At 33.4% G+C, this 16,766-nt stretch overlaps 2 protein-coding genes across 2 annotated transcripts in view; one reads left to right on the top strand and one right to left on the bottom strand.

Moving 5' to 3' along the window:
• LOC132553248 (RAB11-binding protein RELCH homolog) overlaps positions 1–4,563 on the bottom strand; it is a 146,166-nt gene extending 141,603 nt beyond the window's left edge. The window contains exons 1-7 of the mRNA XM_060217478.1: positions 4,275–4,563; positions 3,476–3,565; positions 3,143–3,214; positions 2,265–2,431; positions 1,453–1,641; positions 980–1,068; positions 261–578 (exon numbers count right to left, since the gene is read on the bottom strand). Coding sequence (XP_060073461.1) covers positions 261–578; positions 980–1,068; positions 1,453–1,641; positions 2,265–2,431; positions 3,143–3,214; positions 3,476–3,565; positions 4,275–4,563 — 1,214 coding nt within the window. The remainder of the gene's footprint in view (positions 1–260; positions 579–979; positions 1,069–1,452; positions 1,642–2,264; positions 2,432–3,142; positions 3,215–3,475; positions 3,566–4,274) is intronic.
• A 343-nt stretch (positions 4,564–4,906) lies between these two features.
• On the top strand, positions 4,907–10,827 carry LOC132553237 (DNA replication factor Cdt1-like). The gene is given in 11 exon segments (XM_060217469.1): positions 4,907–4,928; positions 4,931–5,463; positions 5,682–5,894; positions 6,386–6,567; positions 6,816–7,013; positions 7,312–7,454; positions 8,038–8,144; positions 8,421–8,609; positions 9,410–9,559; positions 10,056–10,257; positions 10,670–10,827. Coding segments are annotated over 11 exon segments (2,097 nt in total).
• The last annotated feature ends 5,939 nt before the right edge of the window (positions 10,828–16,766 follow it).

Raw genomic sequence — 16,766 nt, 5'->3', positions numbered from 1 at the left:
CAGAGGGCTTTTAAGTCAGGAATGTACTTTGAACTTTGACCTCAGATATAAATATTTTTTCCCATGAGGATATCTGACTAATAATTTTGATATTTCAGAATATTTACTCCTACATGTTCAAACATTTCTTTTTGATACTTCAAAAAGTGGGAACTCCTCCTCAAAATGTCAGAATTCAAAAAACAAGGAAACAGAAATATATGCATCTTGAAATAATCAGCAGAGATGTTTTTCCTGTCACCATTTTGTTCAAAGTTTACCTTGCATCTGCATTTTCTTTTTCTTCAGATTCCTCTTCTTTCTTACTGATATTTGGTGTATCTATGACAACAAAATCACTATTTCTTTCATCTGGGTCCTCTGAATGTTTGCTTTCATTGAGATCTGACCTTGACATTTCACTGTCCTCTACAGAGTTAGAGTCTATATCATCACCATGGTTACTGTTCATGGTTGTGTTTTGATCAATATCTGCAGATTTGGAAAGTTTTATGGGAGATAAATCAACATCTACATCTCCATTTTGTTGTGGTAAGGATTTTGTAACCTCTAAAGAATTCTGCAATTCTGTTTTTAATCTGAAAATGATAAAATTAAATTTGATGAACCATATTATAATAAGTGATTATAAACGATTTAGAAAAAATGGTGTTATATTTCACATGCATTACTACTACAAGAATTTTTTTAACATTTCTGATCTCTGTGTCAACCATTTTACAGTAAGAAATATGATTGCAAGTCTCATTTCACACAGATACCTACCTATATAAATAGGTACCATTATTCATACTCATGTCCCTTCATTAATCATTTTTTTCTTGCATTCAGTGTTATGTCATAATTAAGTCAAACACAACCTCTAACCAAAATCTCCAATCACATCCCTGTTTCACAGTGATATTAGTAATTCTGTATTTTGTCCATGGTTAAGTAATGTGTGACCTGTTTTTTGCGTTAACCCGACACCCTACCCTACCTGCACATCTCCGATAGTTGGTTCTGTAGATCTACTTTCTCCGACTGTATCAAAACAACTTGGTCCTCCAATTCTTTAATTTGGTAATCCTGGAAACAACCATTTAAATTTTGAAATGTTTCAAGAAGTTTTCCTGACAATAAACTGGATTTTCATTCAAACATAGAAATAAGCACACTGAATGGACTTATTCAGCTCTCTTTCCATGGTTTTATGCTGTATAATGAATATGATGATAAATTTCTTTTTTAATCAAATTAAATGTGTTTGATTCAATTTAAATTACATTAAATTTATCCTACAATGAGCGGAGGGGGTCAATACAATTAAAACTGAATACATCTAATGAGGAGAGTAAATCAAACAGGGAAATGACAATTTTTTACTGCAACTGCAATAGGGTGGGCTTATTAAAAGACATTGGCCAGATAAATAAGGATCTATTACATATGTAGAGTAGTACTTTCACTCACCAAATGTTCCTTTGTTGTTATCCAGTCCTGTTCTAGTTCTCCAATCCGATCTTCTTCAAAATTTACCCAACATTCAACACTGTTTGTTTCTACTTCCTGTATAGCATGACTTCCATAGTCCTTGTAAAGATGTAGGAGATCTGGGGGTCTTGGAATGTTCAATCCAACATCATCCCAGTCTTCAAAATCCTGTAAATGTTCCAATTCAGATAATAAAATGTGATTCTTTTTTAATTAATTCTTTGTTTATTGATTGCTGTGGGGTTTTTTAACTTTATTTATTTTACAACAACTGCAAAACTTATATTCAACTTATATCAATCACTTTTGTTGGCCCAGATGGAAGCGTTCAAGGAGTCTTACTATGGGAGAAAACCAGAGTACCTAGAGAAAACACATGTGGTTGGGCAGGTGACTCCTATACCTTTTCATGTCTGTGTTGAGAATAGAACACACGGACAAGATTTGGATCTGAATATAGAGGCCTAATGGGCATGCGTTCAGAATCGACGAAGTAAGATTAAGTAAGTAAGAACTATGGACATCTTGGACAAAGGCGAACGTGTCACCCCTGCACTTTAGGACCACCCAAACTGTGTTTATTGTCCTATGACTAGCAAGGATCATTTTCAGATGGGATTTATATGTAGTAGCTGGTGGCTACTTAACTGAACATCATGCTAGAGGTCCACTGAATGCTATCCAAAGGAAATATAGTAAATGTGGAATAAACCATAACAGCACAAGACAGACCATGATCCTGAGAAATACAAACCACCAGTAATTCTATAGAATAACAGGAATATACGTACCTGATCCTCATTTTCTTCACTGAAAGTGACAGAAGTGAGTTTGTAGTTGTTCATCAGCAGGTACTCGTTAACGAGGTAATTAAGAGCTCGCTTGTCAAGTGGTCGTATCGGATCATCCTTACTCATCTGTGTAAACCCTTCTGCCACATTTTCTGTACATTCATTTTCTATGATTGAATAAAAAAAATGCTACAGATAACAGAATTATTAACACTTATCAATACAGAAGATGAACTGTAGCTTATAAATAAAAGTCAAAATCACATTCTTCTTCGGACAATGCAGTGTACTTCCTTGATTTTTTTGGGGGAAAATTGCCATCTGGCAAAAATGAGATATTTTTTTTCTATATGGGGAGGCGAAAGTGGAAAAGAAAACATCCATGGCTGGTTTTTCATGTTCTTACTTAAAAAAAACACACACACACAAAATTTAAACACTTTTAGAATTTTCATGACTACTGTGAAAAAGAAACATATATACATAATTGGGAATAGTAAAACAGTACAATAAGCAGGAAAAACACTACAATAAGTAAATATGTATATATTCTTGATTTGTGTTATTGTTTCAATTTTACGGGTTTTTTTCTTTTAACAATTTTTAGTTTCTTGTGTAGATCAATTAAATTTTGAGTTTTGTTGTACTTTTGATTGAATCACTCCTTTAGTGTCATTTTACAAAACATTTAGCATTTTAATTGTGTTATGCTTGTAATCCTACATTTCATCAGGAAAATATATATATATCAAAATGAAAGACAAACAGCTTGACAGGGGAAACAACTCTGAACCAGAAAATATTTTTATGTTCAATTACAGTGGAATCACCCAAGGAGTGTTTCCATTAGCAGTATCCATTAATCTAAATGAACTTACCTGCTTCCTTTGTAAGACTGGCGCGGAGTGACTTTATTGTTTCTTGTGCCTTTCGTAGTTCAAATTCAAGCACTAGGGAGATAAAAGAAAATTGAAAATATCCTCAATTGATTGGAGATTATCAATCTTAGGAAAGTTATTTTCATTTCAATATCTGATATGTAAAATTATTAGATATGAAACTGTTTTGTTTGTCATTGTATTCTTTTGCATTATATTGACACTTGATATGTAAAATTATTAGGTATTGTCCATTCCATAGAAATAATTAACCAAACACTAATTATGACAAAATAATTTTGAAGCTAGCATGTTTGCAATCAGTATGGTTACCTGCAACACGTTCATCCACTTGACCTGCCCCATCATCAGAATACCTAGCAAAGTCGAGGGAATCAAAAGTCTGAATGCTGGAGGTCCTGGCTGAAAGAGAAAATAAAGATATAACAAATCCACGCCAATACTTCAATTCACAAATAGCTAACAATAAAATATAGCAGTTTATTTCAGTAGGATATGCACATCGTAGTAAATTAAGCCTTTGATAAAAAAAACATCGATTTTCAGTCATTGTTCAATATCAGGAATACTATAAAATACAATTGCAATTTCATTTAAATTGCAACCTGATATGGGTTAAATCTAAAAAAGTTTATTTTTTTTAAATTGTAATTTTTCAATGAACTAGGCATCCCATTCTAAACTCACATGAAATAAATATTACAAGTTCAGTTTTGCTGAATAAATGTAGTTAACTATGTTTCAATACAGTGGATGTCTTAGTATGACCATTCTATGATTACTGGATTACTTTTGTAGACGTGATGTCATAAAAAAAACCGTTTTATTACCGGTCCCGCCCCTTTCGCAGCTTCTGTATCCTTACAATCACATTCCTAAATAACATGATTGAAATCCACAGACACAATTATTTTATATTATATTTCATTTCAGAAACTGAGGAATAGAATATTGCTCTCTTGTTGCGTATCGATAACAATATATTCGGTAACTTTTAGTTTCTAATATCGGTGTTGTTTAGTCAAATCACTAATGTCAGTAATCACACAGGTGAAGTTCGTATTTCATAGCAATCATCGTTTCTAATTGAAATACTAGAACCGATCCTTACGTAAACCAGGTGAAGTCAGATCATCGCGGGTCCTTTCAAAATTTCCAGGGTTTGAGAAATAGTCTCTCAAACGTGGAAGTTCTCTCCCTGACTCGATCAACTCTGTATGGAACTCTAACGCAGTAAGCATAAAGTTCTCCCTCAATAACTTATGTGCAATCGAGTCCCATGATGATTCAGACTGTTCCATAGGCACTATGTCATTATCGGTGTCATCAAACTGTTGTTCTTCTGTTATTTCTGGATCCACATCGCAATCGAAGGGATTGGTGTTTGTGTTGTCCGCCATTTTGTGGTCACGTGACACAAGACTTAAACAAAATATATATTTCTGTATGTTCTGATAAACTATTTAAGATTTATAGACGATGTGAAACAAATAAATATTTTAGCTGACACAGTATCAATATAAATAAATTTGAACGGCAAATAATGAAAAAATGAATTCTAAATAAAGTAACGGAAGTTGAGGTCACATGATCCAGAGGCGCGCGAAATAAAAGTATCAACAATGGCGCAGCCAAGAGTCACCGAGTTCTTTTCAGCCCGAAAACGAACTGCTGATTCCCAGCCATCAAAGCGCAGAAAAGTTGTGATTTTATCTTCAAGTGTGGAAACTTTACCAGTTCAAAATGCAAATATTCGATCGACAAGGGCATCGTCGAGAAACAAGTCAGTGATCGATCCAGTTCCTGACCAAGTTAAGTTTACTTTCAATGCTAAGTCCGAACCACTTGCCACGAAAACACAAGACAAATCAAAATCGAAAACTAAATCGGTAAGAAAGGTACGTAAAACAAACACATCAGCATCTGAAAGAAATCAAAGTAACATTAAAGATGCATTTGAGAAGGCGAGCAGGGCAAACAGTCCGACTGAAGAAATCGGCAATAGTCAAGGCACTGATGAAGAAGTGACTTCGGCTTGGGACGAACATGACGGAGTACCATTGACACCTTCAAAACGACCAAAGAATGGCGATGACTCGTCCGACTCCGAGAGAACAGAGGCAACCAAAAAACGAACACGGAGAGGAAAAAGCAAAGCCACTGTAGCAGAAACGAAAGCGGTGACGCCATCGAAAGAGGAAAATGAGGAACCGGCTAGAAAACCTAAACCGGCCAAGAAGAAGCTTCATCTCCGCCCAGTCATCTATTCCTCTAGCGATGAAGGAAATTCGGAGACAGAGGTATAATTTATGCTAATTACAATTTATAAGATGTGTCAACTGGATATTGTTTTCACCTTATTCACAGTTTGATTATTTTTTCAAAACAACCGTGCCATTTGTTTTGATATAGGTTGATTCATACATTTTTATGGAAGATATTTCTCATGCATGAAACTCGTGCTTAAGCTATTACAAATTTCAGTATGTGTATTTGTAAACAATTTTATTTTGAATAGGTCACATCAGAAGAAATTTCAGACGTAACGCTGCCACCCAAGACGCCACCAGCTATCTCTCCTATACCAGACACCCCAGAGGTTGTGCGCCAGCAACTGAAGAAGGGCCCAGCCAAACCAACATCAAAGAAGGTCAAAGCAGCTATGGCACTTGTCCAGAAATTACAAGAAGACAAAGGAACATCTGAATCCAAGGCGACTTACAAAAATGATGTAAGATAGGAATTTGTTTTTGAATGTTAAATTTGGTAGATCAATACCACCGATATGTTATATATTTGAATTTCAAAATTTTGGTATTTAAACAACATGTAAATCAATTTTCTATTAGATCCGAAATTGAATTTTGGTTTCTATCTGAAAAGGGCCATGGATATTAAAAGATATAATGGATATCATATAGCATTGAAAACAAATGTAAAAAAGATTCAAGTGTAAAAACTAAGATGAATAATAAGCTTTGTAACTACTATTCTTTTCTGTAATTTAAACAAGAAAATTCCACCCTCTTGCCTATAAAGCAGGCATATTATCTACTTCACTTTTGATAAAAGGATAAGGAAATTTAGATAATGTCTAGGAAGATAGACAACCTGATTTTTTTCTCTGTTCACAGAATTTTCCATTCAAAGGGAGAGTTTCTATCCTCCCCCTCAATTTTTTTTTAATTATTATTGGTTTCTTAATGTTGTTATTTTGTTCAGTTGAAGGAAGCCATGACATCAGAAAACATGAAGCAGAAATTATCTAAGATTGGAGGTCTGGAAGATCTGAAGGCACGGTTAGCTGATATGGCTAAAACTAAAGCCAGTCTGAAAAAGGATGTACCGAAACTTCAGAAGTTTGACAAAGTGGATGTGGAAGTGCCATCACCTTCGAAAGAAACGTATGTTTCCAGTTGTTTGATTATTTGCATATTGCAATAATTTCAGCTAAAAACAGTTGAAAAAGAGGAAAACATGCATTGATCTATTATAAAACAAATTATAGTGGCAGATGAAAATGAGTATGGTATGCTACATTACTATTTGAATTTTTCAAAATTTTAGTGACAGAATACTTTTTGCTAAGAAAAAAAGCTGTGAAACCGGCATTATTCTAAAAAGTTTTGGTGTTTTTTCATTTTCTGAACAGATCAAAGAAGGCTCCAGCATACGAGAGATTTCATGCTCTGGCTACACCAGCGCCCCCTACGCTGACAATGCCATACAAGTACCGTCTACTTGGTGATATGTTCCGTAGCATGGACACTGTTGTGAGCATGCTTCATAACCGCACAGAGACTTGTACATTTTCCAAACTGAAGGCTGCAGTACAATCAATGACTAAAAGGTAGGTATAGTTCAATTTGCTTTAACATCAAAAATAAAAAAAAAATGATTGAGTCGCCATGTAGCAAAAAAACTTCGTAAGCACAGAATATACTGATAAAGCATTAAAGTATGTCTATGTGAGGGTCACTTTACTGATAATTAAAGATGAATGAAAAGGTGACGAAGAAATATATTAATAGAATTAAATAATTTCAAAAAATCGGATAAAACAGCAAGAAATTCTGAACATATTGCAGCAAAGTATCAACTTGAAAATTAAGTTTATTGAAACAATGGTGATCTATGCATATAAACAGGAATTTTGAGGAGAGCCACGTGGGCCAAGTAAAGACAGTGTACCCCACAGCTTATACATATCGCCAACAAAAGGGAATACCTGACTTCACCAGTAGTAAACCTGCTGGCTACCAGCTCACTTTGGAGGCTAATCTTAATGAAGGTAGGATTAATGCTTGGTTAGTTTCTACAAGGTTTTACCTGTTCATTACAAGGTTCTATTTGGTCTCCATTATTAGCTAACAGTTCATAATCATCATTTCAAAGTTATTTCACTGATATTTCTAACTCGACAACAGTTTTTCCCTACAATTATACCTGATGGTTTCTTATTGTTTGTTACTGTTAACACTTGTTATCCCCTCGTGTCGATATAGTGTTCTGTTCATATAGATAAAATTGTCATTGCTATTTATAGAAAATCTTTAATAAAACACAACATTATTGTAAATTGGAGCAAGGGGATTTGTATCCTTTCTTATGCCTTGTTTAATTATTAAAGGGAAATTATCATTTACAAACTAATTTTCAATTTCTGCTCTGAAGGAAATAATTTTTCCTCATCAAATTGGACAAGAATTCAGTTAAGAGCTAAAAAACTTAAATTGCAAAGAGGTCACCTGAATCACTTCCTGATGAAGTGGTTCCGCAACTTCACTCTAGAATTTTAAACTTTTAAGGTGATTTTTGCACGGCTTGACAAAAGTTGTCAATGTTTAATTGTACAATCTATTTTTATAATGCAGATGAAGATGTAAAACAGAAGAAAGTAAACTTCACAGCCAAAGACTTAATGGACAGACGCTGTGTCTTTCAGAATAAGCTGCTCTCTATTGTAAAACGGCACCACAAGGTTCGTCCTACTATCCATTCAGCAGATATATTTTTCTGGTATTGAAATAATTCAAGGCAAAATAGTATAACCAGGCATTCAGATAGGTTAATATGCAATTTGAATTTCTAAATAATCCAAGCATTATTGTATAAAAAAAGCATTATAGAGAACGATTTTAAAGTGAAGGATTTCTTTTCTATATCATTCATCAATAACAATGATTTGCGTATATACCTTGAACAATGCGCATGTGGTTCAAATTTTGATATTAACTTTATATTACTGATTTGATAGGAGTTCCTGGCCAGGTTGGATCAGCCTCTCACTGTCCCAGATGACAAGATAACACGTTGGCATCCAAAGTTCTCTGTTGATGAGGTCCCCGATATTGAAGTGTCAGAGCTACCCAAGCCTGTTGTTTCCCATAAATACACCACTGCAAAGGACGTCCTCGAGGCTCGTCGTGGACATCTCCCAGCAAAGGTATAGAAAGGTTACACAAAGACAGGATATCTGATATATAGTATCCCAGAGGTATTTCAAACTAGATGGCATATTACTTCACTTGTATGAATTCTACACCGAATAAATTTAGTCCAGTGTGTAATATTTTCAAGCATTATTCATATATACTGGAATAAGCTTTGATTGTTGTAAATATGGGTGGACAAAAGAGGAAGTTAACTTGTCTTAGTGTCTATAATTGATAAAAATCTCATGATTGATCATCAAATTTTCTGTGTTATCAATGATTGATCAACAGACCATTAAAACAAATACTTTGTTATGTATTTACACTTATTGTCAGTCATGGTTGTTCTGGTTTGAAGTCGCTTTAGTGAAAACACACCAGTTATCTCCCTTCTTTTGGATTGACCATCAGTAATTGTTTTACTGAAAACCTTGTTTCATCCATGCATAATGATGCTAACAAAAATTTATCTTAGATATTGTGATCAATAATGACTTTTATAATCGGCTCTCAATAAAGTGGATTCATCAGAACGCTGCAAGGAAGTCAAGAGATTTTTAATTGATCATGTTAAAAATGTTAGCCATTAGTGGTTGTTTCAATACAGAATGTAAACCCAGTTATCAAACTTTATTAGTTTTATGTGATGTTCAGAATGATACTCAACATTGGACATGCCTTTGCTGCTTTCTTTTGATCAATGGTAAGTAATAATGGTGACATGATCTTAGTGAATTAGAAATATATTAACTGAATGCTTAAGTGTTATATAAGTGACACAATATCTTTTACCCTGTTGAACTTTTGATAGGTAGAACAAGCACTAGAGAAAGTAGCACTGACTTCTAAAGAGGAGGTATCGAAAAAGGAAACTGTTAAAACAGATGCTAAAAGTGTGAATGCAACCAACTCGTCTTCCGGATCCCAGTACAAGGGAATTCCACAATCACTCCTCGACAAGGTAAATCTTGACTTTAATGTTCTCAGTAAAAGCATGTTGCTGAGAAAAAACTTGATCTTGCTTAACAAGTTGTGATTATGTCATTCCTACATGATAATATCTGTGTTCAGCTTTACTTGAAACCAGATCAGAATTGGTATTTTAAAAGTCACAAATTCCAAAATCACTCCTGGACAGGGTAAAATCTTGAGTGTTCTCATGAAAAGCATGTTGCTGAGAAAAACACTTAATAAGTTGTAATTATTTAATACCTACAAGATAATTTGTATCCAAATTTGGTAATGGCTTTACTGACCTACAAACTGATATAAATTATCAAAGTTATTGAGTCTAACTTAAGTCTACAGATACCAGATGAGAGGTGAGTTTTGCATTATAGATATTTGTTCTTATAAACTGTTATTGGGGAAGATTTTATTGATCAAAATTTTGGCTCATCAAATAACAGCAAGATGTAAAGAGTTCTTTTAAATTTGTTTTGTAAAATCTTTTACAGATTCGTGAAAAGGAGAATAAAAAGTTGACACTTGCGATGACAAGAAACCCTGTGGAAGACAGGCGCATGGAGATGTTACAGAGATTACCCAACCTGATGCGGATGCTGAGGTCACATTTTGTCACAGAGAAAAAACCTGCCCTTCTGCTGGAAAATATCATTCAGAAACTTGGAGACAGTAGTAGAAATTTTATACCCTATGGTATGTTTAAAAAAAATCAAATTAAAATTGTCTTTGTAAAGGGAAAAATTGTTAATTGGTGATTGTTATTAATCTGATTAATTTTTAATTTTCTAACTTCAAAGAGGGAAAAAAAAACATTGAAAAAGTAAGTTTTATGAATATTAAAATGTAATCTGTAAAAATCGTCAATAAGTATAGGTGAGGGGAATAAAAAAAGAATTTATTTAAACTTATTCTTTCAAAAGGAAGTATACAAAGAAATAGTTTTAATATGTTCAGTCTTTTTGTTGTTCATTTGTTTTCAGATATATATATATATAGAAAACAATTTTCCACGGGCAGAATTTTGGTATTTAGCATTTTTATTAAATTAATTTTGATAAAAGATGAAAGTAGAAGTTTTCTTACTGTATAATGTTTTATTTGACAGCGGCAATGGAAAGTCATGTGAAGTTGATGATTGAAGTTTTACCCAAATGGCTAACCCTCGTTGAGATAAAGAAAGGAAAGTACGTCAAGATGGATAGAAATTTGGATCTTCAAGTATTGATTGAAGAAGTGAACAATCTCTTAAAGAATAAAAGTTAGTTATATGTTTGTAGTGGTAAGCTTCAGAGTGCGTTTGTATTGATAGACTTGGTTGGGAGTGTGTTCGGATTGGTAGACTTGGGAGTGTGTTCGGATTGGTAGACTTGGGAGTGTGTTTTGAAGGATAGGCTTGAAAGTATGTTTGGAGTGGTAGACTTGTTGAGTTAGATTTGGAGTGATGATCTTGTGAGTGTCTTTTAAAGTGGAAGAGTTGGGAGTACAAAATTTAATGGAGTTGTAGACTTGGCAGTGCATTTGGAGTGGAGCAGAGGTGTAAATTGGTCAAATCTCTTTAACGTCTTCTTTGTGGAGGATTTGACCATTCATTATGAAACCTGACTGATTTAATGGCAAGAATTTATTTTCAGTTGTACTCATAAGAATCGTTCATTCTCAACAGCTATAGTAAACAATAAGTTTTCCTTTATAGTCATCTTTTATCATAGACTACTAATTTGAAAATCATTGGTAACATCATTTACTTTTACGGTGTATTGTGAAGATTTCATGCTGTTAGGTTATTGACGGTCTGGGCTTGTGTTAGTAGCATTGTTTACCAATTAGTATTGATGTCATTGTTTTAGCTTTGTTGAATTGTAATACAGAATGCAAAACTGACTCAAGTTACTTTAGGGATTTTGCACTTATTTTATCTAATTAAAAGTAATTCAATGTATTCTTTATCACACTTTCAATATAATGGGATAATTTATTTCTCGTTTAACAATGGAAGTCAAAAAGCACGCATATTTAAGAACCAAAATTAATTCTTGACAAAATGAAAAACATAGAAGTTGAAACCTCTAAAATCTCTGTCGATTGAGAAGTATCAAGCAAAATATTTGTTCATAGATATTTTTAATTCATTTGTGTTAAAAGTGATTTCATTTGTGGTAGATTTCTAGTCCTTTGTTTAATTTTAAAGTTACTCGTATTGCATCCTTGTGTTTGGGTGGAACTTTCGCTGGATGTAGTTTTTGCTCTACTTGTGTTTAGGACTGCAATGTTAACTAAAGATAATACTTGTGTGGGTCACAAAATGGATCACAGGATACTCTCGGGGTATATGCATGGATATTATATTGATTATACTGCGTTTTAAAAATGGGCATTCTAAAACTTTCAAATTTTTATGTTGTTTTGTGCTAATCTTTACTACTTTGCATGACAACTTATCTTATACAAATCCAAGTTTTAAAATTATGCTATCCATTTATGTGTAAATTCCTTTTTTTTTTTTTTTTTTTCATTTTACATTTCTGATATTTAAATTTTCATAATAACTATTCAAAGAATGTCATTTTGTGAAACATTTTGAAGTTGGGTGGACAAGCAAAAATATAACTTCACTACTTCTACCTTGTCTTGTGAGTAATATTTGTATTTTGTATTTCTTAATAATTAAACTGAATTGACTATATTTAAGTTATTAGTTTTCTTTGTTTGTTCCTCATCGTTTTCAATGATTTTTACTTATGTATGTAACAAACAGCTTTAAATAACAAGGGATTAGTGAGCTAAAAGTTGTACCCTCAGACTATTGTAATGTACAATATTTTTTGCTCTGTCTTTCTCTCTTGGAAAAGAAGTTACTTACAATAAATTCTGTAGGATTTTTTATTGGCAAGTCTAAAGCACCATTTCTAAAATTCTAATAAGTCCATTTTCAAAGTGGTGTTAATTTGAGCGAAAGAAAAGCTAGAGTCCAGGTCTCAAATCCAAAAAATCATTGTACATATTTCTATGCTTAATAAGTGTGAAAATGGAGAGGTTGGGTTAACATCTATTAGCTCATTTACTCTTTACAGCTAATGCTGTGGTGCAGCATCCAGCAACTTTAATTGACTGAAAAGTTTCTGAAAAAGTTTACTTGATCAATGAAATTATGATACTTAGCAGCAAGACAAAAATGAACTTGGCCAATATTCAAGGTCACAGATGTCAAATTTGTTAAATACATTAACTTCAGATGGTGAAGCGAAAACACGAAGAACCATATTTAGCCAAGGGGTCCCTAGGATAAAGCCCAACAAGCTCATCCCAGTTGGTTTTAAAAATACCTGTAGGGTTGTGTTATGAGATATCTTAAAACATTTTAAAGCCTTATAAAATATCAGTAATAATCAGTTTTGTTTCAAAGATATGACATAAAACACCATTGGATTACAGCACACATCATCAAAAAGGGTCAAAATTTTTCTGGAAAAAAAAATCTGGAATCATGATTGTTTGGTCTTCATTCTCGGAGCAAAGAAGTACCTTGACACATACTCGGGTCACAGGGTCCAATCCTATGATGCATGCATCATTACACTTAAGCAGATCACACAGGTTGGTTTGGTAAAAAGAACTGTCCTAGACCTACAGTCACTCAACTTAGGATGATTTACTAAAAAGACCTATAATGATATTGAGACAAAAGCTTACTACAATTCTGAATATCATTCAAATGAGGACCAATAATAATGTTATTTACAGAGCAAGTTGGGCTACATGATTTTATATCTAAATAAAAAATTCTTTTTTTTTAACTGTATGATTAGGTACAGTTAACTGGAAAAGAACCATATCATTTTGTGAACAAGAGTGCAGTGGACACAATACAGGCCACTACAAAATATAAAGATCAAGATTGGTCCTTTAATTATCGCTTTTAACATGTCTGTATCATAAATCTTTTAAAAAATCAATGAACTGTAAAATCGCCCCTTCATGCATATTAAACCATTGTAATAGTGACATTGAGTAAGTTTTATGAAAATCATATCATTAGTTTAGGAGGAGTTGCATTCACAAAGCTCTACTAAAAGCAAGCTACAGATACAAAGTTGAAAATGGCATAAATCTTACAAAAAATCGCCCCTTCATGCACATCTACCCATTGAAGTAGTGACATTGAGCGAGTTTCATGAAAATCTGATGATTAGTTTAGGAAGAGTTTCATTCACAAGGCTCCACTATGAGCAAGCTACAGCTACAATATTGAAAATGGCATAAATCTTACAAAAATCAACGAATCAAAAAATCGCCCCTTCATGCACATCTACCCATTGTAGTAGTGACATTGAGCAAGTTTCATGAAAATCTGATGATCAGTTTAGGAGGAGTTCACAAGAAATGGACATACGAACGGACAGACGGAGAAGATGACGCCAATATACGACCGACCACCTCCGGCGGTGTATAAAAATGACCAACAAATTGTTTTGGTGTATTCATGGTTTAATCAAAACCTAAATTATGTATAAAAAAAAATCCTAATTGAAACACAAAATAAAAAATGTTAACATTTATCAAAAATGTTTTCATACCCGACATGGCAACACTAGTGATATGTCTCCATTTATTCTAACTTTTATTCCTTGTTGACAACCATCTTCAAACATCCATCAGGTTTAAGTTGATTTTACTGATCAGCATTCACTCAAAAGTCTCAAAATATTCAACTGAATATGTTTAAAATATCATGATTGATTATCTGTAAAAACGTTGAAAAAGGGAGAACAATAATGATGATAAAAGGATTTCTGAACATACCTTTCTTGACACAAAAACTTTTAAAAACAAACTAATGCATCTTACATGTTTCAAGGTTTTGCTTCAACAGGATAATTACAAAATTGCAAAACACAATTATAAACACAGCCTTATTGCACTTGATAGAAGATCGAGCCACAGCTATGAAATGTTCATACATAAATAAGCTGCCAATCGTTCAATGTTTCAAAATTGTCTGGTTTGATTGGACAAAATTTGTTACAGCTCCCAAACTTCTGATTCCATAACCTGCACAACGTCTCCCAGGGAATGTCCATCCAAATTTTGAAGTTGCTGTGTGAATTTGAATCCCAAGATATGTATCCTTAGAAGACTCTTACATCAGTACTCTGTCTCGTTTTCAAGGAAACAATATTAATGAATCATTATAACATGTTTCCATCAAGCAGACCCAATTCTTTCAATCTCTTCTCACTTTTGACCTTGTTTTTCGTACTTTTTCTTCTTCTTTCGGGCTCTCTGATCCATTTGTTCCTAAAAGCTCACGGACAAACTTGAACCGAGACAAAAACAGTTTCCACACAATGAACCAACCTGTCAAATAAATGATAGCAATACTTTATTTTATTGTATACAAATAGAACACTGATATATCTACACTCGAATCCTTTTGGTTTCCTCTACCTACTACACCAAAGAAAGTCATTTTGGAGTCTTGTGCATCAAAATATTTTCAGAAACATGCTCAATAACATCTTGAATTTATACATGTCCTAATGATGTTACATAATTGTCTCAGTAGTGAAAAATGTACCATCAGTGTCAAAACAAGTCTGTATTATAGGGTAATTAAGTTATTTTTAGGTTTTTTTTGCATATGTTTCAGAAAAACAAGTCATACAATTAATAGAATCCTGCACTCATTTTGATATAGAAAGAAATTATCAATCTAGACAAATTTTAAGGAAAATGGTAGTATTCCCCAAGTGATCATCCTCAAAACTCCAAGGGTTACAATTACTTTTGCTCCATGCACCCCTGGAATATGTCATGACAAAATTAAAAGTTCCATATGTTACACCTTGTGGACAAAACAAAAAGATGACTCTGATCCTTTGATGTACATCTCGAGGTCACATAACAGTATATTGTTATGACTTTGAAGTTGAATGTTAACTTCTTTGTAATCTTCAAAAGGAGCATACCAGCCTGTTATTGGTCAGTCTTTTTCTCCTGGATCCAATCAAATTACTTTGCTTGTGCTTTCAATTGTATAATGACATGTTCCCGGGGTACATATAGCAATAGTGATTTTAACCACTTAAGTATCGAGGATGCCAAGTGATGTTTTCCCTTCTGAATATTAAAAGAAATAAAATCCTAATTAAGAAAGTATAACGCACACGGGGGAAAATATTCCCAAAATAGAGCTAATTAGGATAATTTACTTAACATATCTTCAAATCATGCAATCAGGAAAAGGAAATACCAACCTGACCTCAACATTTTCATATTTTATCCATGTAATCTACATGTATGTCACAGTTTTACCTTGTTTGAATTCTGACCAAAAAGGATGTCCATTTCTTGAAACAAACAATAAAAAAATCTCCTTTTTCATATTTGGTAGTGTTTACCAAAGTAAATAATTATACAAAGTAATAAACTAATTAAATAAAGTCCATGTTACTTGTTTAAAGGTTCGTGACATATTGAATTAATCAGCTTTACTTGAGTCACATTATATCGACAAGTATGTTTTATCCTCTATATGGAGTAGGACGAAATTAGGGTTAGTCGGAGTATGTCAATCGCAATAATAGTGAAAGTTGTATGCGGATGTTTTTGCTGTTGGTGATACGTCGACATCTATCTACTATAGAATGTACAACAACATCTTCTTACAGATAATTTATATCATTTCCTTCCCCCAGGCCATGAAAGAACATAACCTACAATAGCTTGGCCCTCCGAGCAAAGGGAGTATTCGAATATCTCATTGTTCTTTTCTAACAGGTGCGCTTTCCATAATGGTTTGAAATCAGATTTACAACCGACTGTGTCATGTGAACGACAGAACAACGAATGTAATATCTCACCTAAAGCGATAAACAGGAACACAAATAACAGTGATATAATCAGTGAAAATATAGACAGAGCTATCTCTTTCATGGTCACATCAGCTGTTGTTCCCTGCAGACAGCTAAAACGATAACAGGACCGCACTGAATAAGGATATTGTAAAATTCATTACGGAAGCGTGAAAGGATGAATCCGGATTATTTGTGGACACCCTCTTATTTTTACGCATAATTTCAAAGTAGAAGTTAAAATTTTAGAAAAAAAAACGATATTTGTATCCATTTTTTTTTCAAACTCACGGTACATGGCTCAATCATATGATTACCCCTATCACCCGAATAAAATAGTATGAGCAACTG

This window comes from Ylistrum balloti, unplaced genomic scaffold (genome assembly GCF_031769215.1).
Source record: "Ylistrum balloti isolate Yb309-2 unplaced genomic scaffold, AGI_CSIRO_Ybal_v1 Utg369636, whole genome shotgun sequence".
Taxonomy (NCBI): Eukaryota; Metazoa; Mollusca; class Bivalvia; order Pectinida; family Pectinidae; genus Ylistrum; species Ylistrum balloti.
The sequence above is the reverse complement of the archived record's forward strand: the minus strand, read 5'-3'. Positions and strand labels throughout refer to the sequence as shown.